The sequence below is a fragment of the Hermetia illucens genome, chromosome 6, assembly GCF_905115235.1.
Source record: "Hermetia illucens chromosome 6, iHerIll2.2.curated.20191125, whole genome shotgun sequence".
Taxonomy (NCBI): Eukaryota; Metazoa; Arthropoda; class Insecta; order Diptera; family Stratiomyidae; genus Hermetia; species Hermetia illucens.
Genome location: NC_051854.1, coordinates 1,439,820 through 1,456,962, shown reverse-complemented (window position 1 = coordinate 1,456,962; position 17,143 = coordinate 1,439,820). Strand labels below are relative to the sequence as shown.

The 17,143-nt window shown below is 42.0% G+C and overlaps 1 protein-coding gene across 3 annotated transcripts; it reads left to right on the top strand.

Moving 5' to 3' along the window:
• The first annotated feature begins 29 nt into the window (after positions 1–29).
• Positions 30–15,727, top strand: LOC119658588. Of its 3 annotated transcripts, XM_038066046.1 has the most exons (9): positions 30–250; positions 4,563–7,420; positions 7,488–7,640; positions 7,700–8,082; positions 8,222–8,441; positions 8,505–8,699; positions 8,820–9,248; positions 12,868–13,007; positions 13,253–15,727. In XM_038066046.1, the coding sequence occupies exons 1-8, from the start codon at positions 226–228 to the stop codon at positions 12,994–12,996; spliced, it is 4,392 nt and encodes a 1,463-aa protein (XP_037921974.1). In that variant the 5' UTR covers positions 30–225; the 3' UTR covers positions 12,997–13,007; positions 13,253–15,727. The 3 variants fall into 3 exon arrangements, with proteins under 3 accessions (XP_037921974.1, XP_037921976.1, XP_037921973.1); XM_038066048.1 differs by having other exon boundaries at positions 8,222–8,435; positions 12,868–15,727; XM_038066045.1 differs by having other exon boundaries at positions 12,868–15,727.
• Positions 15,728–17,143: the final 1,416 nt, after the last annotated feature.

Sequence of the window (17,143 nt, the reverse complement as noted above, 5' to 3'; positions counted from 1 at the left end):
TGCCATAAATTTGGTGTCAAATCGATAGTTTGTGTTTTTTGCTTGGAGTCGATGATTGGGTCGGTCATTTTTGTGCAGTGCGAAATTCCTCCGTTCCTCGACGGGCAAAAATGACTTCGCAATTGACAAAATACGGTGAAGAAGTCTGATATGTTGTCGGTGAAGTGAGAGTGATTCATGATTGGATTTTAATTTTTTATTTAGAAACGACGACAAAACGCAAAAATGGATTTTCCGCAGCAGATCGAAGGTGAGTGACGACGATTCTAATGGGAAATCAAGTGGTTGCGCCCCCGAAAGCAAAACAAAGAGATGCTTGGTCGTTGTCGCTTTAAAAATAGTTTGTTTACGGCAATTGGCCAAGGCTAGTTGTTGCGAGATGAATAATTTCGCGTGGCTGGGGCTTTTTCGCGGAATGGCTTCAATATGCGGTGGTTCAGTGATTTTAGGGGAGCAATCGATTTTTCCGGTGCAGTCTATGTGGGATGGCTGTTAATCAGACTGATTGATTACTACGGAATGGAGATTGTGCCATTTGTTGGAGGAAAAGTGTGGAAATTTCAGGATTGAATTGAGTTGGTGCGGACAGCCTGGGGATTCCTGAAGCGCTGGAACATTGGCAGGACAACAACGTTTTGATGACTAATTCTTGGTTGGCAAAACAAAGTGGACTGAATTAAGCTCGTGCCAAAATAGATCAGATGAGTCGCCACCAGTGAATTCTGAGAAAAAGTCGAGAGTTGTTCTCCGTCAAATGTAAATGTCCTGGATAAAGTTAACAATATTTTCGGATTGCGGCAGAAATTGGGATATTTAATAAAACTCTATAAAAAACATGGACCGCTTCGCAGATTTTAATTTCCAAGGAGTATTTACTTGCTCGAATTTCTGCGTGCAAACAAATAGAGTTTCTTGGAGTAGGAGGACTTCACTCGCATTTTAAGGACGTCTGGTTCCCAGGTCGATTATATAGGGTTTTTCCAGAGGGATAACTTTTCAACCCAATTTCATTTCTGACATTAAGTTTTGCAGCAATCTTCAATACCCTTTGACAATCCATCATGGAAGGATACACAACCGAACAACGTATGCAAATTGTTCAGCATTGTTACGAATATCTGCGATCTGTGACGCGCCCGCAAAGATCGTTACCTGAACTTTCCACACAATCGTCCGAATGAGCGTTATATCCGTCGCCTCATTCAAAAATTTGAGTCAACTTTGTCGGCACTCGATCAATTAACCCCTGTACATCGTCGCCTTGCTCGGTCAGGGAAAAATACCAGGTGTGCAAGCTTAAATCTGCTGTTTTTTTTAAAGGAACCATAAAAAAAACTATTCAAAATCTACACATATTTTCCATCTCTGGGGTAATTTATGGACACCATGCCAATAAAATTGTTGATCTTCCAAGGCAAACCACTCATCAAGCCATTTTCGGACGCTGCTCAGGGAGCGAGTGGCCCATCAATGAAAACAGATGATAGTTTTTCATGTCTTTGCTGATATTCCAGCCGTTTTTCATTCAGATCACGATGCAATTTGATGACTTGTTGGTGATAATGGTAGGCATCGGCAGTTTCACCAGGTTTCAACAGTTTATAGTAGACAATACCCCGCTGATCCTACCACACGCCCAGAATCGTCTTCCGTCCGATGCTGGTTGGTCGGCATCAACCCACAATTTTTTTCGTTTAAGATTCTCGAAATAAATCCACTTTACGTCGCCATTCAAAATCTGATGTAAAAACATCTTTTATTTGTGTTTGGCAAGCAATATTTCGCATGTGTTTGGCGCCGCTCCATCTGCCTATCGTTCAATTCATGCGGCACCCATTTTCCGATGTTTTGAACTGTACCCATTGCACGTAGACGCATGGAAACGGCTTTTTGAGAAACACCTAATTGCTTGGCGAGCATTTTCTGCCTTTGCGTATCCTCCTCGTCCAAAAGAGCCTCCAATTCGTGGTCCTTAATTTTCGTGGGCCGATTTTCACGATCCTTGTCGCTCAGATCGAAATCGCTATCTTTGAACCGACGGAACCAGTCTCGACACGTTGTTTTCGATGCGGTTCAGCGGGCGATTTCTTCACATTGAAGTAACTTGGCGAATTTGGCGGAAAGACCTGAGCCAACACCCATTTAAAATGCAACTAACACAGCAGCGTAAGCCAAATTATCATCGCAGCCGCCGTGTGTTTGTTGATTGGGCCTTAGAGCAGCTCGAAACTAACACTAACTAATCATCTTCAGCGGTGAAGCACATTTTTGGTTGAAAGGATATGTTAACAAACAAAATTGTCGTTATTGGGCAGAGAACAATCCACACGAGACCTTGGAGACCCCAGCGAGAGGATTGTAGTCTGGAGGCGTTATTGGGCCATACTTCTTCGGGAACGATGCCAACCGGGCAGTGACTGTCACTACAGAGAGGTATAGAACGTTGGTTGTTGATTTCTTTAGCCCAGTTTGGATGAAATCAACATTGACAGCATCTATTTTCAATAAGATTGCGCTCCTGCCACATAAGTAGTCAAACAGCCGCGCGAAATTGCCGATATTACGCCGGCTTTATACCAAAAGTTTTTGAAAATTGGGGATCTCGTATCATATCCACCAAATGCTCCTAGGGTGGCCATCTCAATGGTGTTATCCTCCATTATTAATGTAGTTGAAAATACTTTCATCCAAGATTAAAATTTTACAAATATTCTCATTGGTTTGGTTTTTATTCAATTTTAAAGAATTGGCAAACGGGTTTTACCACAGAACATACCAGAAGAGTTTGTGGGGTAGGTCGATAGGCAGGCATCAGTGGCCACTCCGAGCAGGCCAATTAGCCCTGTCGTGCGCCGTTTTGATGCCGCAAAGGAAGAGCATGAGGGTTTCTCTCTCTTCTTCCCAGCTTCGGCAAAGCGAATTGTAAATGGCTACCTTGTATGCATTTGCACGCGTCTGGTGCAAAAGATCTCGCGATCGGGTTTTGTTACAGACTGGCCAAATCCTTAATGTAGTACAGGTGGTGAGCTTTCGCTATCTGGGGTCCACGGCTGCTAAGTAGGATAGATTCCACCCTTGACAGTCATCAGCGGGACACAGACTGTGCCTATCGAAGGACTGAGAAGAGAAGAGCTCCGCTTGGTCAGGTCGTTAACCCGCACATTCCCCTCTATTTTCAAATGACCGGAGTGGATTGGAGTGGAGTGGAGGAGTGTGATCTTGAGCGTGCCATCCAGACTGTTTAGCGCGTTTCCCCATCATCCTGGAGAATGTCGCCGCTGATTACAAAGTCTTAATGTTGTAAATATCCTTGGTCATCTTCCCGGTGGCAATGTCTTCTTGCTGTATTTAGTAAGACACGAGGCTTTAAAGGCGGTTTCGAATTGCTTTTCCAGAGCACTGAACTTTGACTGCAGTTCGTCTCTCGTGCCACTCTTATCAATTGGGAATATTGGGGTTTTGAAGGCGAATAAGGGCGAGTTTGTCGTTATTCATGCAGATTCAGATGCGGGCGACCGGTTTCCTGGGGGTTTCCTCGTATGGGATGATTTTGAGTTCTACGCCTTCCCAGACGTCGCTGATGTTAGTAACGCACGAACCGAGAAAATCCGGCTGTTGCTTCTTACCTGTTTGCAGAGGTTGCTTGGCTGGCGTCCGAGCATTTACACACTCTGCTCTGCTTGTGTTATTCCTCCACCTCTTGAGATCGATTGCATTTGAAGACGGTGGGCTTCGCCGTCGACAGTACAGGCCTCCTCATTCTTTGTAATCTTGCTATACCAGCTAATCTGCTGTTATGGCCTTCTGGTACTGGCAGCATTTCAGTGGACCTTCATTTCTTTGCCAGTTTTCTGTGATTGACATTCTTGTCAGCCTTGTTTTTGACGGGGCTTCTGGCGTGGAAAGGTGTCCGTTAGGTAAGGTGGGATTAATCTTCACATTTTGTTCCGGATCAGACGAAATGTGGGATAATACAACCATAGAAGAATTTTCGAATGAAGGGAATGCTGAGATTGGAGCATGACAAAAGCAACAATATCCGCAATACCAAAGAAGTTGCAGATGGAGAGCGCAATGAACGTGTGATTTGAACTTACTGGTGTATCCTAGAGTCTTCCCTGCAAAGTAATATTTATGGTGGGCGGGATATGGGCGAAAAAGTGGGGGTGGTTTTAGTGGGTGTGATTCCCACTAACTGCTGCAATCTTGTGCACCTCCATCCAAAAAAATGAAGGAATTCTGTACTTTCTTTTCTTGTTAGTACGAGTCGAATGGCATCTTTCTGCGGTACTGCGGGTAGTAAGGAGGCCAAATAATCGATCAATGTCCATCTATTTGGCTGTATATCCGTCTGGCATTCAATTCATCTTTTTACTGACCTTGAAATGACGAGCGTATTTCGATCCTTATTAAGGGTATGCATATACGGACTCTTTATTGAACAGAAGGTTGTAAATAACCGCTTCTCATGGTTTTCTAATCAAACCAGACATCGTTTCTTCAATTTGTTTTCTAAAATTATGAACTCTAAATAATTGGTTCATATTCTCTTCCCTTAACAGAAATTTTAACTGAAAAACCAGCACAATTCGATGTTACAATGGATCCAATACTCGACGAGAAAAGTCAAAACACAAAATTCGATCCGGACACAGTATTAGCCGCTCTACTCAATCAGCATGCAACCAATGCGATATCAACTAATATTCAGGCGAATGATTTGAAAAACAACGCAATGTCGTCCAGCATTGGAAGTATCCTCGAAGACACTACACCCAGTGATTCAGGCGTACAACTACTCGACTCCGAGTCCAGTGAATTAATGATAGAATCAATATCGTCGCAAAATGGTTTCGAATTCGATGATAAGTCTACAGCTGTAACGACGACCGGACCGACATCAGGAAATTTAAGCGTTACCAGTGGGATAAACAATCAATTGCCAGATCTAGTCTTACCGGCTGGCGAACAATCGCCGAAGCCTCTCATTGCAATGACTAAAAGTGATTTTGAGAACTCGAATGTCGTTGAACAGAAGCAACCGGACATTACAACAAATACAACCACTGAAGATATTATGACGACCAGTAATTGTTCGACATTCGACACGGAGAATATTGTTTACAGGCGAAGAGTGAAGAAACCACACGCTGTCACAAAACAGGCTCCCAAGAAGCGAGTGTCGTTTCACGAAGATATACTGAAAAATACTCGCACAGATAACATTCATATCGAGCACGGCTTCATTACCTACAAGAACGGGAGGAAGGCAGGCGTTGTTCCCGGCCGTTATTCTTGGTGTTCCGAAGGGGATGGCGAGGAGTTCCACAACCATCAAGCAGAGAATCAAGCTGGGCAAGTTGTATACCGAAATGCTTGCTCAGATGTTCTAGATTATGGAAATGCCGATATTTATGAAAACGTTGAGAGTAATTACTTGCAATACGACAATTCCGGTGTATTTGAGTACCACCACCAGGACAAAGCACAGCGGAAGAATGCAAACCATGAGAAGCGCTTGTACAAATGTTCATGCTCAAGTTCCAACTCCAGCTTGGAGGATTCCGGTGGAGAAGATAATGGCAACAAGAATGGGAATCCTGGCAAATATACCCAGGCTAAGTCGAGTTCCTGCGACTGCATTGGGATGAATAACACTAACAACAATTTCATCGGGGAGAACTGTTACTTTTCCGAACCAAGCATTGACTATTTGAACGAGAATAATACTCGCAAGTCGGTTTGGAGCAAGGAGAAAAAGCCAAAGACCAGTTGCTTGAAAAAAACTCGTCGGCATACTGATATCATTCAAGAGCATGATTTGAACAATAAAATGAAAAAGTTCAATGTTCACGATGTAAATAACTTGATTGACAATAGTAAAATGATTTTTGGGTCATTGAAAAGTATTTTTACAATTCCATTGCCCGAACGTGGCGTGCCAGAGGGTTCGGAAGATGTGCAATCCGTATATGAGTGTATACCGGAGAATGAGCCAGTGAAACCAACTTCTCCGATGAAGCCTCGCCCGTTCTTAAGCAAAAGCCTAGATGGAGGCTTAAAAACCGATCAGAATAATCAAAAGAAGAAATTTGTTCATAATGTGGACGAGCAGTTGCGACGCAAAAACGAAGATGATTTGTATGCTCCCACACGACAAAACAGTGACGACGAAAAGCAATCTGATAAGGGGGATAAGACGCCGGAAGCTGAAATAACAGCTCCGCCTGCAGATATTGTATCTGACATGTCACAGTTCCGTAATAAGTTTATAATCAATTGTGAAAGTACAGTTTTTGAGCACACCGGAGTTTCTTATACATACGAAGCGGAGCCCGTTGATCCAAACGTAGTGGGAGTTGGGGAGAAGGCCACTCCGGTAGCGGAATCTTCGCAATCCATGACGTCTACCTTCATTTCGGCTCCAATTAAACAGACTTTTGTGAACATATTTAAAAGCTTGACAGAGACCGCGACATCTCCCACAGTAAAAAAGGAGGACGAGACAATGCAGTTCTTCCCAAAGAAATCAGGCTCTGGGGATGGAACTCCAACGAAACAGCAGCAACTGCAAGGAAAACAACGACGCTCTTCGTGCAATATCATGACAGCATCGGTAGACAGGCAATCAATTTGCTCCGATGTCACTACTTCAACTAACACAACTACAAATAATTGCGACTTGTCTGATACACCTTGGCAAAAAGTCCATGCCAACTCCAGCAAATTGTCGCCAATATCGCAAAAACAGACAGCGAATTGGGCACAAAATCGGCATCTTCCATCACCCATGAAACGCCGCAATGGTAGCGGTGGAACTCTCGCAACGGCTCGTTACGATCGCGCTCGAATGAGCCCCGATCTCTTCAATTTGTATGGAACTGGTCGTGATTCGAAAAACACACTTTTCAGTGAAGAGTTCGATGATATTTTAACAATTACTACAGACGCCGATAAGAATGAAAGTGATATAGTTATTTTAGATTATCCGGAAAGTACGCCTGAGAAACAGGATTCTGCTCATTCCAGTACACAAAACTTACTAAAGCCTCCAAAGTCGAGTTTGATTAATCGTTTCCTCCGCAATGTGACACAAAAGAAAATCATAGAGACTTCGATTCGAAGGAATAATTTCTTTGCTGATAAGATTAAGAACGAGCAAAAGCTTTTTGCTGGCAATTTATATTTGAAGGGGGTGAAGCCACGAAACCCTGAATTAATTGAGGATTTAAATGCGGAAATTGCTATGGAAATCGAAATGTCTGGGGTGAATTCGCCACGTAGAGAGCTTGTGGGTGCTGAGGCTGGAATGGCAGGTGATATTTCACGATTCGAATTGGGAATTGGTGAGATTTCCGTTGAAATATTCAATGGAAATTGTTTACATCTGTTGCGGGAAGAGAATGAGGTTTTACTGAAGGTGAGGAAATTTGTGATGATTTGGAGTGTTTGGAAGGTTTTCAGGTGAAGTTTTTGTATTTTCACAGGTGTTTAAGTTGTATACTGGATACAGCAGGGAGGGATATATGACTCCTGTTTTAGTTTTCCTGACTGATCGGACCTTATATGTTACTGACTTAGTTCGCAATCGATTGTGCAATAAATTCGTTTTGGCGTATTCGGAACTGGATGTGATTTTGGTAAGAGAGCGAAGTAATTGCTTAAGGATGCAGCTTTGAAATGATATTTTGCTTTGTAGATGGGTCCATACGGAAATACTGTGCTTTTAAGTAACAGCGCGAGGGACATGCAGCAAGTGTTGTTGGCGGGTGGACCGTATCCAGCTGACGGGCTGGTAGCCAACTTGGAACTTTGCGCACGACGTAGTGGCTCTACTCTTCCGGCAGTCGGTCAGTTGACGTTGGAACATTTAGCCCCGCTACAAGCTTTTGTATGTGAAAACTCGTCTGTTTCACGGAAAGACGCGTGGGTATATTATGCTGTTGTCAATGTTCCGGCTGGCGCTTTGGGGTCTGAACAGGAGCCTCTAGGACCGCATATTAAGGGCTTTTTGATGCATCGACGTTTGCAAGAGACGACCGTGATGCGGGAAACTTGGCAACCCGGATACTTTTTGTTGAAGTAAGTGTAAAATTTGAAGAATAAAAAAAAGAAGAACTTGCTTTTTTGCTTCCTTTCTTTTTTTGCTGCTGAAACTTTGTCTCCGTAATTTTCCACTGGTTTTACCTTTCACATATGTATATAACGCTTGCAATTGCAGGGCTGGAGTACTTTACATGTTCAATGACTCGACACAGAAACTTCCAACATGGGCTATGGCACTAGCTGAGTGTCAAGGTGCTCGACGAGCCGTGAAAACAGGACGGCCGCATTGTTTTGAAATTCTACTAAAGCACGAAGTATTACAATTGGCAGCACCCGATGAATATGTGGCATCGGAATGGTTACAAGCGCTAGTACAAACTGCTAGCGGGGTAAGAGTGTGTATTGCATGTTGAATAGAATGGGGAGGATGAGTCATTTTGATTAATTTATATTTGCAGTTGTTTGAGATGCAAGAGAAGCACAAAACTCTCGGTTGTACATTGGTTATGACTGAGAATCACTTGATCACGTTGCGCGAGGACTTCCGAGCCCCATTGCGTCGTGTTAATAAGTCAGGCGATAGCTCCTCGCTAGGAAAAGCTTCTCCATTCAAGGAGAATGTTGATCCGAATACTTTAGATATAAGCAGTGCAGTAAGTAGATATTTTTATTTGTATTCGATATATAGAATATATAAAATCTGATAGCAAAGCTCAATTGCTGGGACTTTTCCGTTTCTATTCTCACACGAACTTCCTTCATTTCATTTTCAGATGAGTTCCGTAGTCAGTACGCCAACTAAAAATACACATCGCTCAAATTCATCTCTAACATCAACGCCGACAAAGCTCTCGTCACAACTATCACGATCGACAACAGTAACAACTCTAACAACACATACAAACACAACGCAACAAGGACATCACTCGCAAATCCATTATTCTGTTGAAAATGAGAAGAGCTTCACAAGCATGAGCAGTATCTATGGGAAAAATTCCGGTGTTGAAGTTTTAACGAGTGCCGCCATTGAAGAAATGATCGCCATACGTATACCATCGCACAATGATAGTTGGTGGTGCATTTTGGAGTTCTCTTGTCAGGAAGTACGCGAGAATTCAGATGATTTAGTGATATTTTTTGCCAGCAGTTCGGAAATGCAACGATTTCTACGGATGCTTGAACAGTTGTGGCAAGCGAAAAATGTAAGTAGAAATTTTGATTTCACTTTATTTGATAGTTCTTGAAAAGTGCTTGGAGTTGAGTCATAATCCTGTGACTTCAGAGAACGAGATTGGAAAATATTTTTGCTTGCAAAAAAAAAATGGGGAAATAGTTAGCCAAGCAGCGATCCAGCGGTTTGATATCCTCCTCTTGTGTCATTCTAGACTGAAACGTGAATTTTACAATTGTGTTGATTTGCAGTGAGTTAATACGCTCAGCAGAATATCTAGCGTAGAAGGGCGCAACTTCGAATGACATTGTGTTAAGGTTTCTGTCTAAGATTGACACTCAAATGTACACTTTTGTGCAATGAAGGATTTACTGTCCCCCAAGTTTTTATAGAGTACAAGAAGGAGTTTGAATTCTTTTGGAAGCTATACTGAATAAACATTGATTGAGTCAGGGATTCCAGATAAACGAAAAATTTTTCTGGAGCCTTTTTTGTTGTGTCCATATTTTGCCAGGAAGTTTTTAATGGACTTCTCGGTAAGGAATGCAAGAACTGTCATTTGTGCTTAAATTATCGGTCGAATATTACCTGGGTGTAGTCTGGAAAGTGGCCCAAACAGATCATGGCACTGCTGGAGCATTACAGAAAAAGGAATTTTATTTTGTTAACGGAAATTTGAATAGTTGTTGGATAAAATTTTGATGGTTTGTGTTATTGGAGCTGGTTTTAGTCGCGAAGCTTAAATTTCATCAAAACAGCCAACAGCAATAGTTAGAGAGTCATAAAGATCGTTGATGCTGCTTAATCGTGCAAAATAATGTTATGCAGTCTGGTGACTAGTTTGAAAGTTTTAAGCCTGTATTGAAGCAGAGTGTGTCAGGGAATTAACTTCTTTGGTTGATGTCTGAGAGAAATTCTCTCAGACATCAGGGAAGAGCTAAATTTATCAAGACAAATTTCGGATACTGATTGTACAAGTCTGGAAACCGTAGTTTCATGCATTTCATGCATGAAAATGTATAAATAAAAAAAAGCCATTACTTGAAGCACATGGTGAGGACTGGCGGGCGTGCTTTAGGTGGGTGTGCGATTACTCGGAGAGAAGCAGTATGGGAGATTCATTCGCTGTCTATGTTGGCTCGCTTCGGGATAACACTAGTGCTACGTACCCCTTGAAGCTTTTGGCGGTCGACTAGTCGCAGGTAGGGAGGAGTTGGGTAAGGTGATAATTCGGCATACCATCATGTTTAGCATGCAGTTTCAAGACGATCGGTTCACAGATTGAATGATAAATAGGAGCAACGACAATTTTTTAGTGAAAATCCGCAAAAATAGGAAAAACGCGTATGATATGTTAACTGTAGTGGTAATCATATGGTGATCATGTTATGAAGCAGGTTACATTCTACAAGGGGTGTACAACATTCTAGGAGGATAGAGAGAATATAACAGATGAGCAGCGTTCAGGGCGCCCCTCTACACCACGCACTAGTGTTTCGATCAACACAGCTGATGTTATTGTCCACGAAGACCGACGCATTACTGTTAGAGGGCTTGCTAAGTAATTAAACAGTTCAATTGGAAGCGCGTTTTGAATTATGCGCGATGACTTGGCCATTTGACAAGCGTGTTGCAGATGTGTGCCGCGCCTCCATTTACATAATAGTCAATGATAAGCCTTACGGCAAAAGTCCGACAAATCGTCCCCGCGTCAATTTCGGCACCTAGCCTTCATTGGTCAATTTACATCGGACATTCGACATTTGTTCGATAAAGACAACTTTAACACTGACGCTTTATCCCGGATTGGCGGGATCAACATCCCAGCCAGTCGATTTTTCGACAAATGTTGTCTTCTTGGACACGATCTTTGTGTCTACTACACGTGCCTTACGAATGGCTAACCCTTTCGGCCAAACTTCTTCTACGCAGAGACGGTGTTTTCCTGAGACTAACAGTTAGACTTATTTAACATTACATCCACTTCGAGTCCTACGTCATCGTTGAGCACATACCGGAGCATGTCTGGGCCATTGCTCAACCCCGAGATATACGTTCGCTATAGATTTTTCTTAAGCCAGTGCACTCACCATCCAACGGTAAACCGATGAACCGTCAGTTAAAAGACTGGAGGTCACTATGACATGCTTAAATTGTACGCGTCCATTGGTTACACATTTGCAATACTCATGTTGGTTGCATTCGCAAAGCAGAAATGCATCGACAATGCACAAAGAACACTGCATCAACATACTGCTTCTCGCTGAGTCGGATGTGTAGCATGCTCATGACGTTGTTGAGATTGTGATGATGTGCTGTCGCATCAATTGAGGCGGTTCGGTGCCATCGAATCTTCTGAGGCGGTTCGATCTCGTCGACTCTTCTGAGTCGACTTGCCTCTTTTGTAATGAGTCGACTCACTTACATCAATGGACTGAGTAGCACGATTGAGTCGACTGACTCATGACTTGCCTATCTCTAACCCTGTGTATTGCGTACACAAAAGCAACTCTTTCTCTTTCGGCTCCCTCTGATTTAAGTCTCGTTTTTGGTATAGTATGTTTCTATCAAAGCTCGATTTGTGTTCATAGAGGTAAATGAACCTTCAGGCTGCTATTAGCCAATGTGTTGAGCGTCAGTACATCCGCCTATCACACCTCACGACCAGCAAGTCTAAGTGAATGTAGCGTTTCGCGGTGCCATTCCATGGAGGTTTTCCTATGGTCATTTTGTTCTTGACTATGCAGACAAGGCTGGTGCCTCTTTTGCCTCCTCACTATTTTGAGCACCGGTCTCCTTGGACAGGCTTAAGCCTTTCTTACGGGGGGTAGATGGCACCGGAAGGAAATGTGAGCGAAAAGTAGCATATCATTTTACTTAGAATAGCATTTAGGACGCAGCGTGCACATTACATTCATTGATGCTTTCGCATGTTTTGCGTTTGTCATCTTCTAGTAAGTATTTCCCCGGGATATCGGCAATTGGAATTGCTGGAACGAAACTATGTGGTTTTCAGAAGCTCTCTACATCTTCGAGTCTTAGATCCACAGAGTAAGATAGGTCTTAATTAATCTTTTCAAATATATATTTTACTTGCCTGTCAATTGAAAGAAAAATTCTTGCCCCTTATAAATTTGCCATCCTAGGTAAACGACATGATTTACTTGCATAAAGCTAGACATACCAAGCTGATGTTCTGTGGAGTTAGGGCGTCTGTATCTTTTTCACCATAAGTTCCGGCTTGTGTGTTTATTGTGTCAATTGTATTTCCGGCGTTGTACATGACGCCAGCGGTGTCAACTTCGTTTCTAAGTTTAAAAATGCGAGGAGGCCTTTTCATTAGATTCACTGATGCTCAATCGAATTATCACGCTGCTTTAGATATAAAGGATGAATCGTTATCAGGAATGAAGAATTCGCGAAGAAATTTTCAGAGTAATCTGTCAAACTGTGCCTATAAACATTTTATCTCTTAAGCTTTTTGGTTGTTTCGAGGTAGCAAATGCCTTTTCGGAGTCCCCTCATATTAACCACGATTAGCACTGCATCTACCACGGAAGCTATTTCCTTTATACTTTTCATAATTATAATTTTCCGTAGCATTCCATTTAAAAAATATATCCCCCATTTCCTTTTGTCTTTCTTTACAGAATGATCTGTTCCCTGTAACAATACTCGATGAAGATGATTCGCTATCAGAACAATGCACGAATCTATACATGGACATTAACCGATCCTGGGAGCCATTGCTATCAGCTGCACTTGGATATCCTCGATAGGCACTCATTCCGTGAGCAAATCCCTACACACATAGAAACATTATAATTAGTCGCAAAATCCCGGAAAAGATATTATTCAAAATATATTCAAAAAACACACATCATCATATTCAGCCTAAATACCCTACAAACAACAACATATTATATTTTATTCATGATCCAATCTCTATTCTATCCCCTCAAATCTCTTTCTCTCTATCGATCTAAGACTAATTCTATATAAACCTAATGCTAATCAAAGTTATCTTTGTATTAGATGGAAGCTACTTTAGAAACAGACAAGATGAAATTCAATGAAGATAGACGAAATTAAACACCAGATTTTAGTTGTTTTCGTAGGACAACGGTGGCAGCCTCTTTATTTTGTGATATTTATAAGCATATGCAATATATCAATATGTAAATGTGGTATAGTGATATGTTGTGACCATTATTTTTGTAATAGCGAAAGAAAGATCAAAATGATAATTATATTAATTTCCTCGGTGTCGTAAGTATTATCAAAATGGATATTTGTTAAGTTTGTATGTATTTTTATCCTTGAAAGTCGGTTTCGTTTTTTTCTTAAAACATGGCTTGAATTTCCAAAGAATACGGAAAATGATATTCTCACATGGCTCCGACATTTTGTAACTAATCCTTTTTTTCTCGTATTGTGACAAAGATGATTTACATACACAATACGGGTCCGATATTACTTGTAAGCTTCTAGTCAGTTGAATGTTGTTCACTAAAAGCTTTTTATTTGTTGTGTATGGAAACATTTCTACATTTTTTTTTATCTGAAAATGTTTACTAAATATTTGCTAAAAAGCCAAAAATATTATATATAACTTTACATTCTTTAAGTATATAAGTGTATTCAGTTTATTTTCAAAATGTACGCATATTTTTCTACGTTGTTTATGTACAAGTTATTTTCTGCTGATGTCATTTCCAGTAACTTTCTTAAAAATTTATTATTTCAACGAGAAAAAAAAAACAAAGGATGATTGTATGGAAAATATAAATGTATATGTGTATGTTTATGTTTAGTGGCATAGCATGATGATATTAAACTAGTTGAATGTTTAAATTGATTCTTTGTTTTACACCTTCAGTTTCCTCTCAAGCTACTCACTCGTTTGAGTCATATCTTGCGGATTTCACGAGCTTGGTCGTAAATCAGTTCAACTTATCTTTTTAATCTTTAGTTCAATTCGTATTTTCGACTCGTTATTTTGGTTTCATTGTTCAATATCTAAGAGTTGATTGTTTGTGGACTTACGACTTATATGGGCTTTCCTCTGAAAACTAATATCTTCGATGTTTTCTTCAATGGGACTTTGAGAGGAAATATATGACATGATGTCCAGGGAGTTTACAGCGAGATATGCATGTCTTGTCATATTGTAATATAGTTGTTTATGTGGTGTGGTTGGTAGGTAAACAAGCGGCTCTCTTTGATAACCAATTTTATTTCATTGTGGAGACCTCAGTCGAATGTGTAATCGCTTCAGGTACCCAGTTTGTACGTGGACACACAATTTGGGCAGCTATATTTTATCACAGGTTAGATGGGAAGTATTGTACGAGTATACTAACACGTTTTCTCAGTCGTTAGTCAGTTCTTTCCACCGAAGTCTTGTCCTAGTTCATAAGTTTGTTTCTCGTTTGCTTTTTGTGAATCATATCTATGTTACCCATCTTTTTTTGTCAACAACATGCGTTTATTTGTTGTGCTTTTTTCCATACATCATAAACGTTTAAATGAAAGTAAATTAAAGTCAATGAGGGTATTATCTGGAGTCCATCAACAATTACACCACTACAATTTCAGGCGGGGCATCAAAGGAGCGTGTTTTTATGATAGAACACGAAGTTTTTTCTGTTGATCAATTCGAACCGTTTTTCATCAGATGCCTAACGTAACTCCTCTAGTTGATCATCATCATCATCGACGACGCAACAACCGCTATCCGGTCTAGACCTGCCTTAATAAGGAACTCCAGGTCAGAGAAGCCCAATTATCGTCGTGGTGCGCCATTTTGGCGCCAAAAACTAGTAAAACCATAACTGTTGTGATAAAAGCCAGGAGGCAGAGTGCAGCCGGTTCAGATCTTCAGAGCCAGCCTGTAGCATCCACCAAGGAAAGCAGCTCTCCCACCTTGTAGCTAAAGATCTCTCTGAGGTTCCTTAAGAGTTGTTTACAAAGTGTCCGCAGTCTGGCTCTAGCTGGAGCTGGGCAATCGCAAAGGAAGTGCTTGGGGTTTCTCCCTCTTCTCCACAGGCCAGTGCCCACCGTAATCTTGTATGCATTTGCACATGTTTAGCACAAGAGTTCTCGCGATCGGGTTTTATTATAGGCGGACGAAATCCTCCTTGGCTTGGCACAGGTGGTGAGCCTTCGCCATTTGAGGTACGTGACTGCAGTCCGTCAGCCCACTCTTTAGCCTCTATGTTCCTATGATCGGGAACTTAGAGTAAGGTGCCCTTGAGCGTGCCGCCCAGAATATTCACCGTGTTTCTGCACTGCCGCCACCAGCCTGGAGGATGCCGCCGCTGATTACAAAGCCTTAATGGCTGCTTGGCTTTCGGTCAGAATGACTATGTTACATTTGTGTGCATTCGAGAAAACCCCTGCACCGACTCCACAGACCATATTTTATCCGTCGTTGCAGAATACTGCGACATAGTTTTGCAATACGCCGCCGGTCTTTTACTCTGTCCTGGTTGGAAAGTTCACAGCAAAGTTTCTCGTGAAGTTTACACTGCGTGTAGCATATTCCGTGGAGAATGCCCAGATTTCCCAAGGCACTTCATCTAGGATGTTATAATGGGCGTAGGGCTTCGCTGTCCAGCATCCGGACGCACGCCGTTCGACGGCACTACACGCTACAACATATTTATGTGAAGATCTTGGGAGAGGAGCTGTAGGAGTACATTGAGAGCATCTGACGAGCATGAGGGCAGAGCCACACGTGGCTCTTTGAACTATATTAAGCTTCGTTCCATTGTACGTTTCGCTTAAAAGCTGCCACCATACAATGGAGACGTACGTTAAGATGGGATGCATCACGGCAGTGTACATTCAAAGAACCATCCTCGGTCCCTCATAACTTACAAGCTATACAGGACTTCTTAACCCTCAGGTCTATGTTCAATTTCCAATTTAGTTTTGGATCCAGGATTACACCCAGATGCTTTACATTGGAGGAATGAACCAACCTTTGTTCATTCAGCCGCGATATGTGGAATTCAATTTTTCTTGTCTTTGTGGTGAATAGCTTCAGTTTCATTCCCCGCTTTCGATATGAAAACCATGCGTACAGTTCAGGTAAATCTCGAAAACCCACGGTGCAACCCTTTCTGCTTCTGCAGCATGAATGGGATTATGCCATCTGAGCCCGGAGATTTATATGTAGAGATTCTGTTTATAGTCCAGCCGATTTTATCCTTGGCAATTACCAATTTGATAGTGTCGCACGGTTGGGGCGACTGCATACTATCTAAGAAAGGTCCTGATTCGCAGTTCTCCTCGGTGGCGTCCGGGAGCCTTTCGACTTTTTAAAGCAGGATGGGCTTGCTTAGCCAGAATCTTACTGAGCCTTGTAGATTTGCTGGTGCTTTCGATGTTAAGTAGTCCAACAAGGACCGCCTGTTGGCAGGGTTGATGGCCGACGTGCAGTCCTTGTATGGCTGCCAATATTCGTGCTTGTAGCAGGTGTTGAATATCTCCCTAGTCGGCTTCCTAGGGCTGGGCAGATTTTCATCCCACTACGGTGACAGTGTCTTCTTGCTGTATTTAGCAGGGTACAAGACTTTAAAGGCAATATCGAATGCCTTTTCCAGAGTCCCGATGTTTACTCTTGATAACTTGACTAAATTTCCTCCAGTCGATTTTCCTGGGGTCGCTGGGGTTGCTGAAGGGCTTGCGTCGGTAGGCTGTTGCTGCTACCTGTCTGCAGCGGTTGCTTAGCGTCCGAGTTCTTACACATTCTGCTTCGCTTGTGTTGTTTTTAATTTTGAGATTGATTGCGTTTGAGGGCGGTGGGCTTCACTTTCTGCTCGGCTGCCGGTTGTTTGTTGTTATATTCTTCAACAATCGCCTGGTATTTAATAAGATCCTTTTCATCCCGCTCGTCGACAATACTGGCGCCTTTATTCT

Bases quoted from the DNA above. Each gene is read 5' to 3' on its own strand.
- LOC119658588 (XM_038066046.1), top strand. From the start codon at position 226: ATGGATTTTCCGCAGCAGATCGAAG. The intron at 8,700-8,819 runs GTAAGTAGATAT...TTTCATTTTCAG, and splicing joins CTTTAGATATAAGCAGTGCA to ATGAGTTCCGTAGTCAGTAC. The intron at 9,249-12,867 runs GTAAGTAGAAAT...CTTTCTTTACAG, and splicing joins AGTTGTGGCAAGCGAAAAAT to AATGATCTGTTCCCTGTAAC.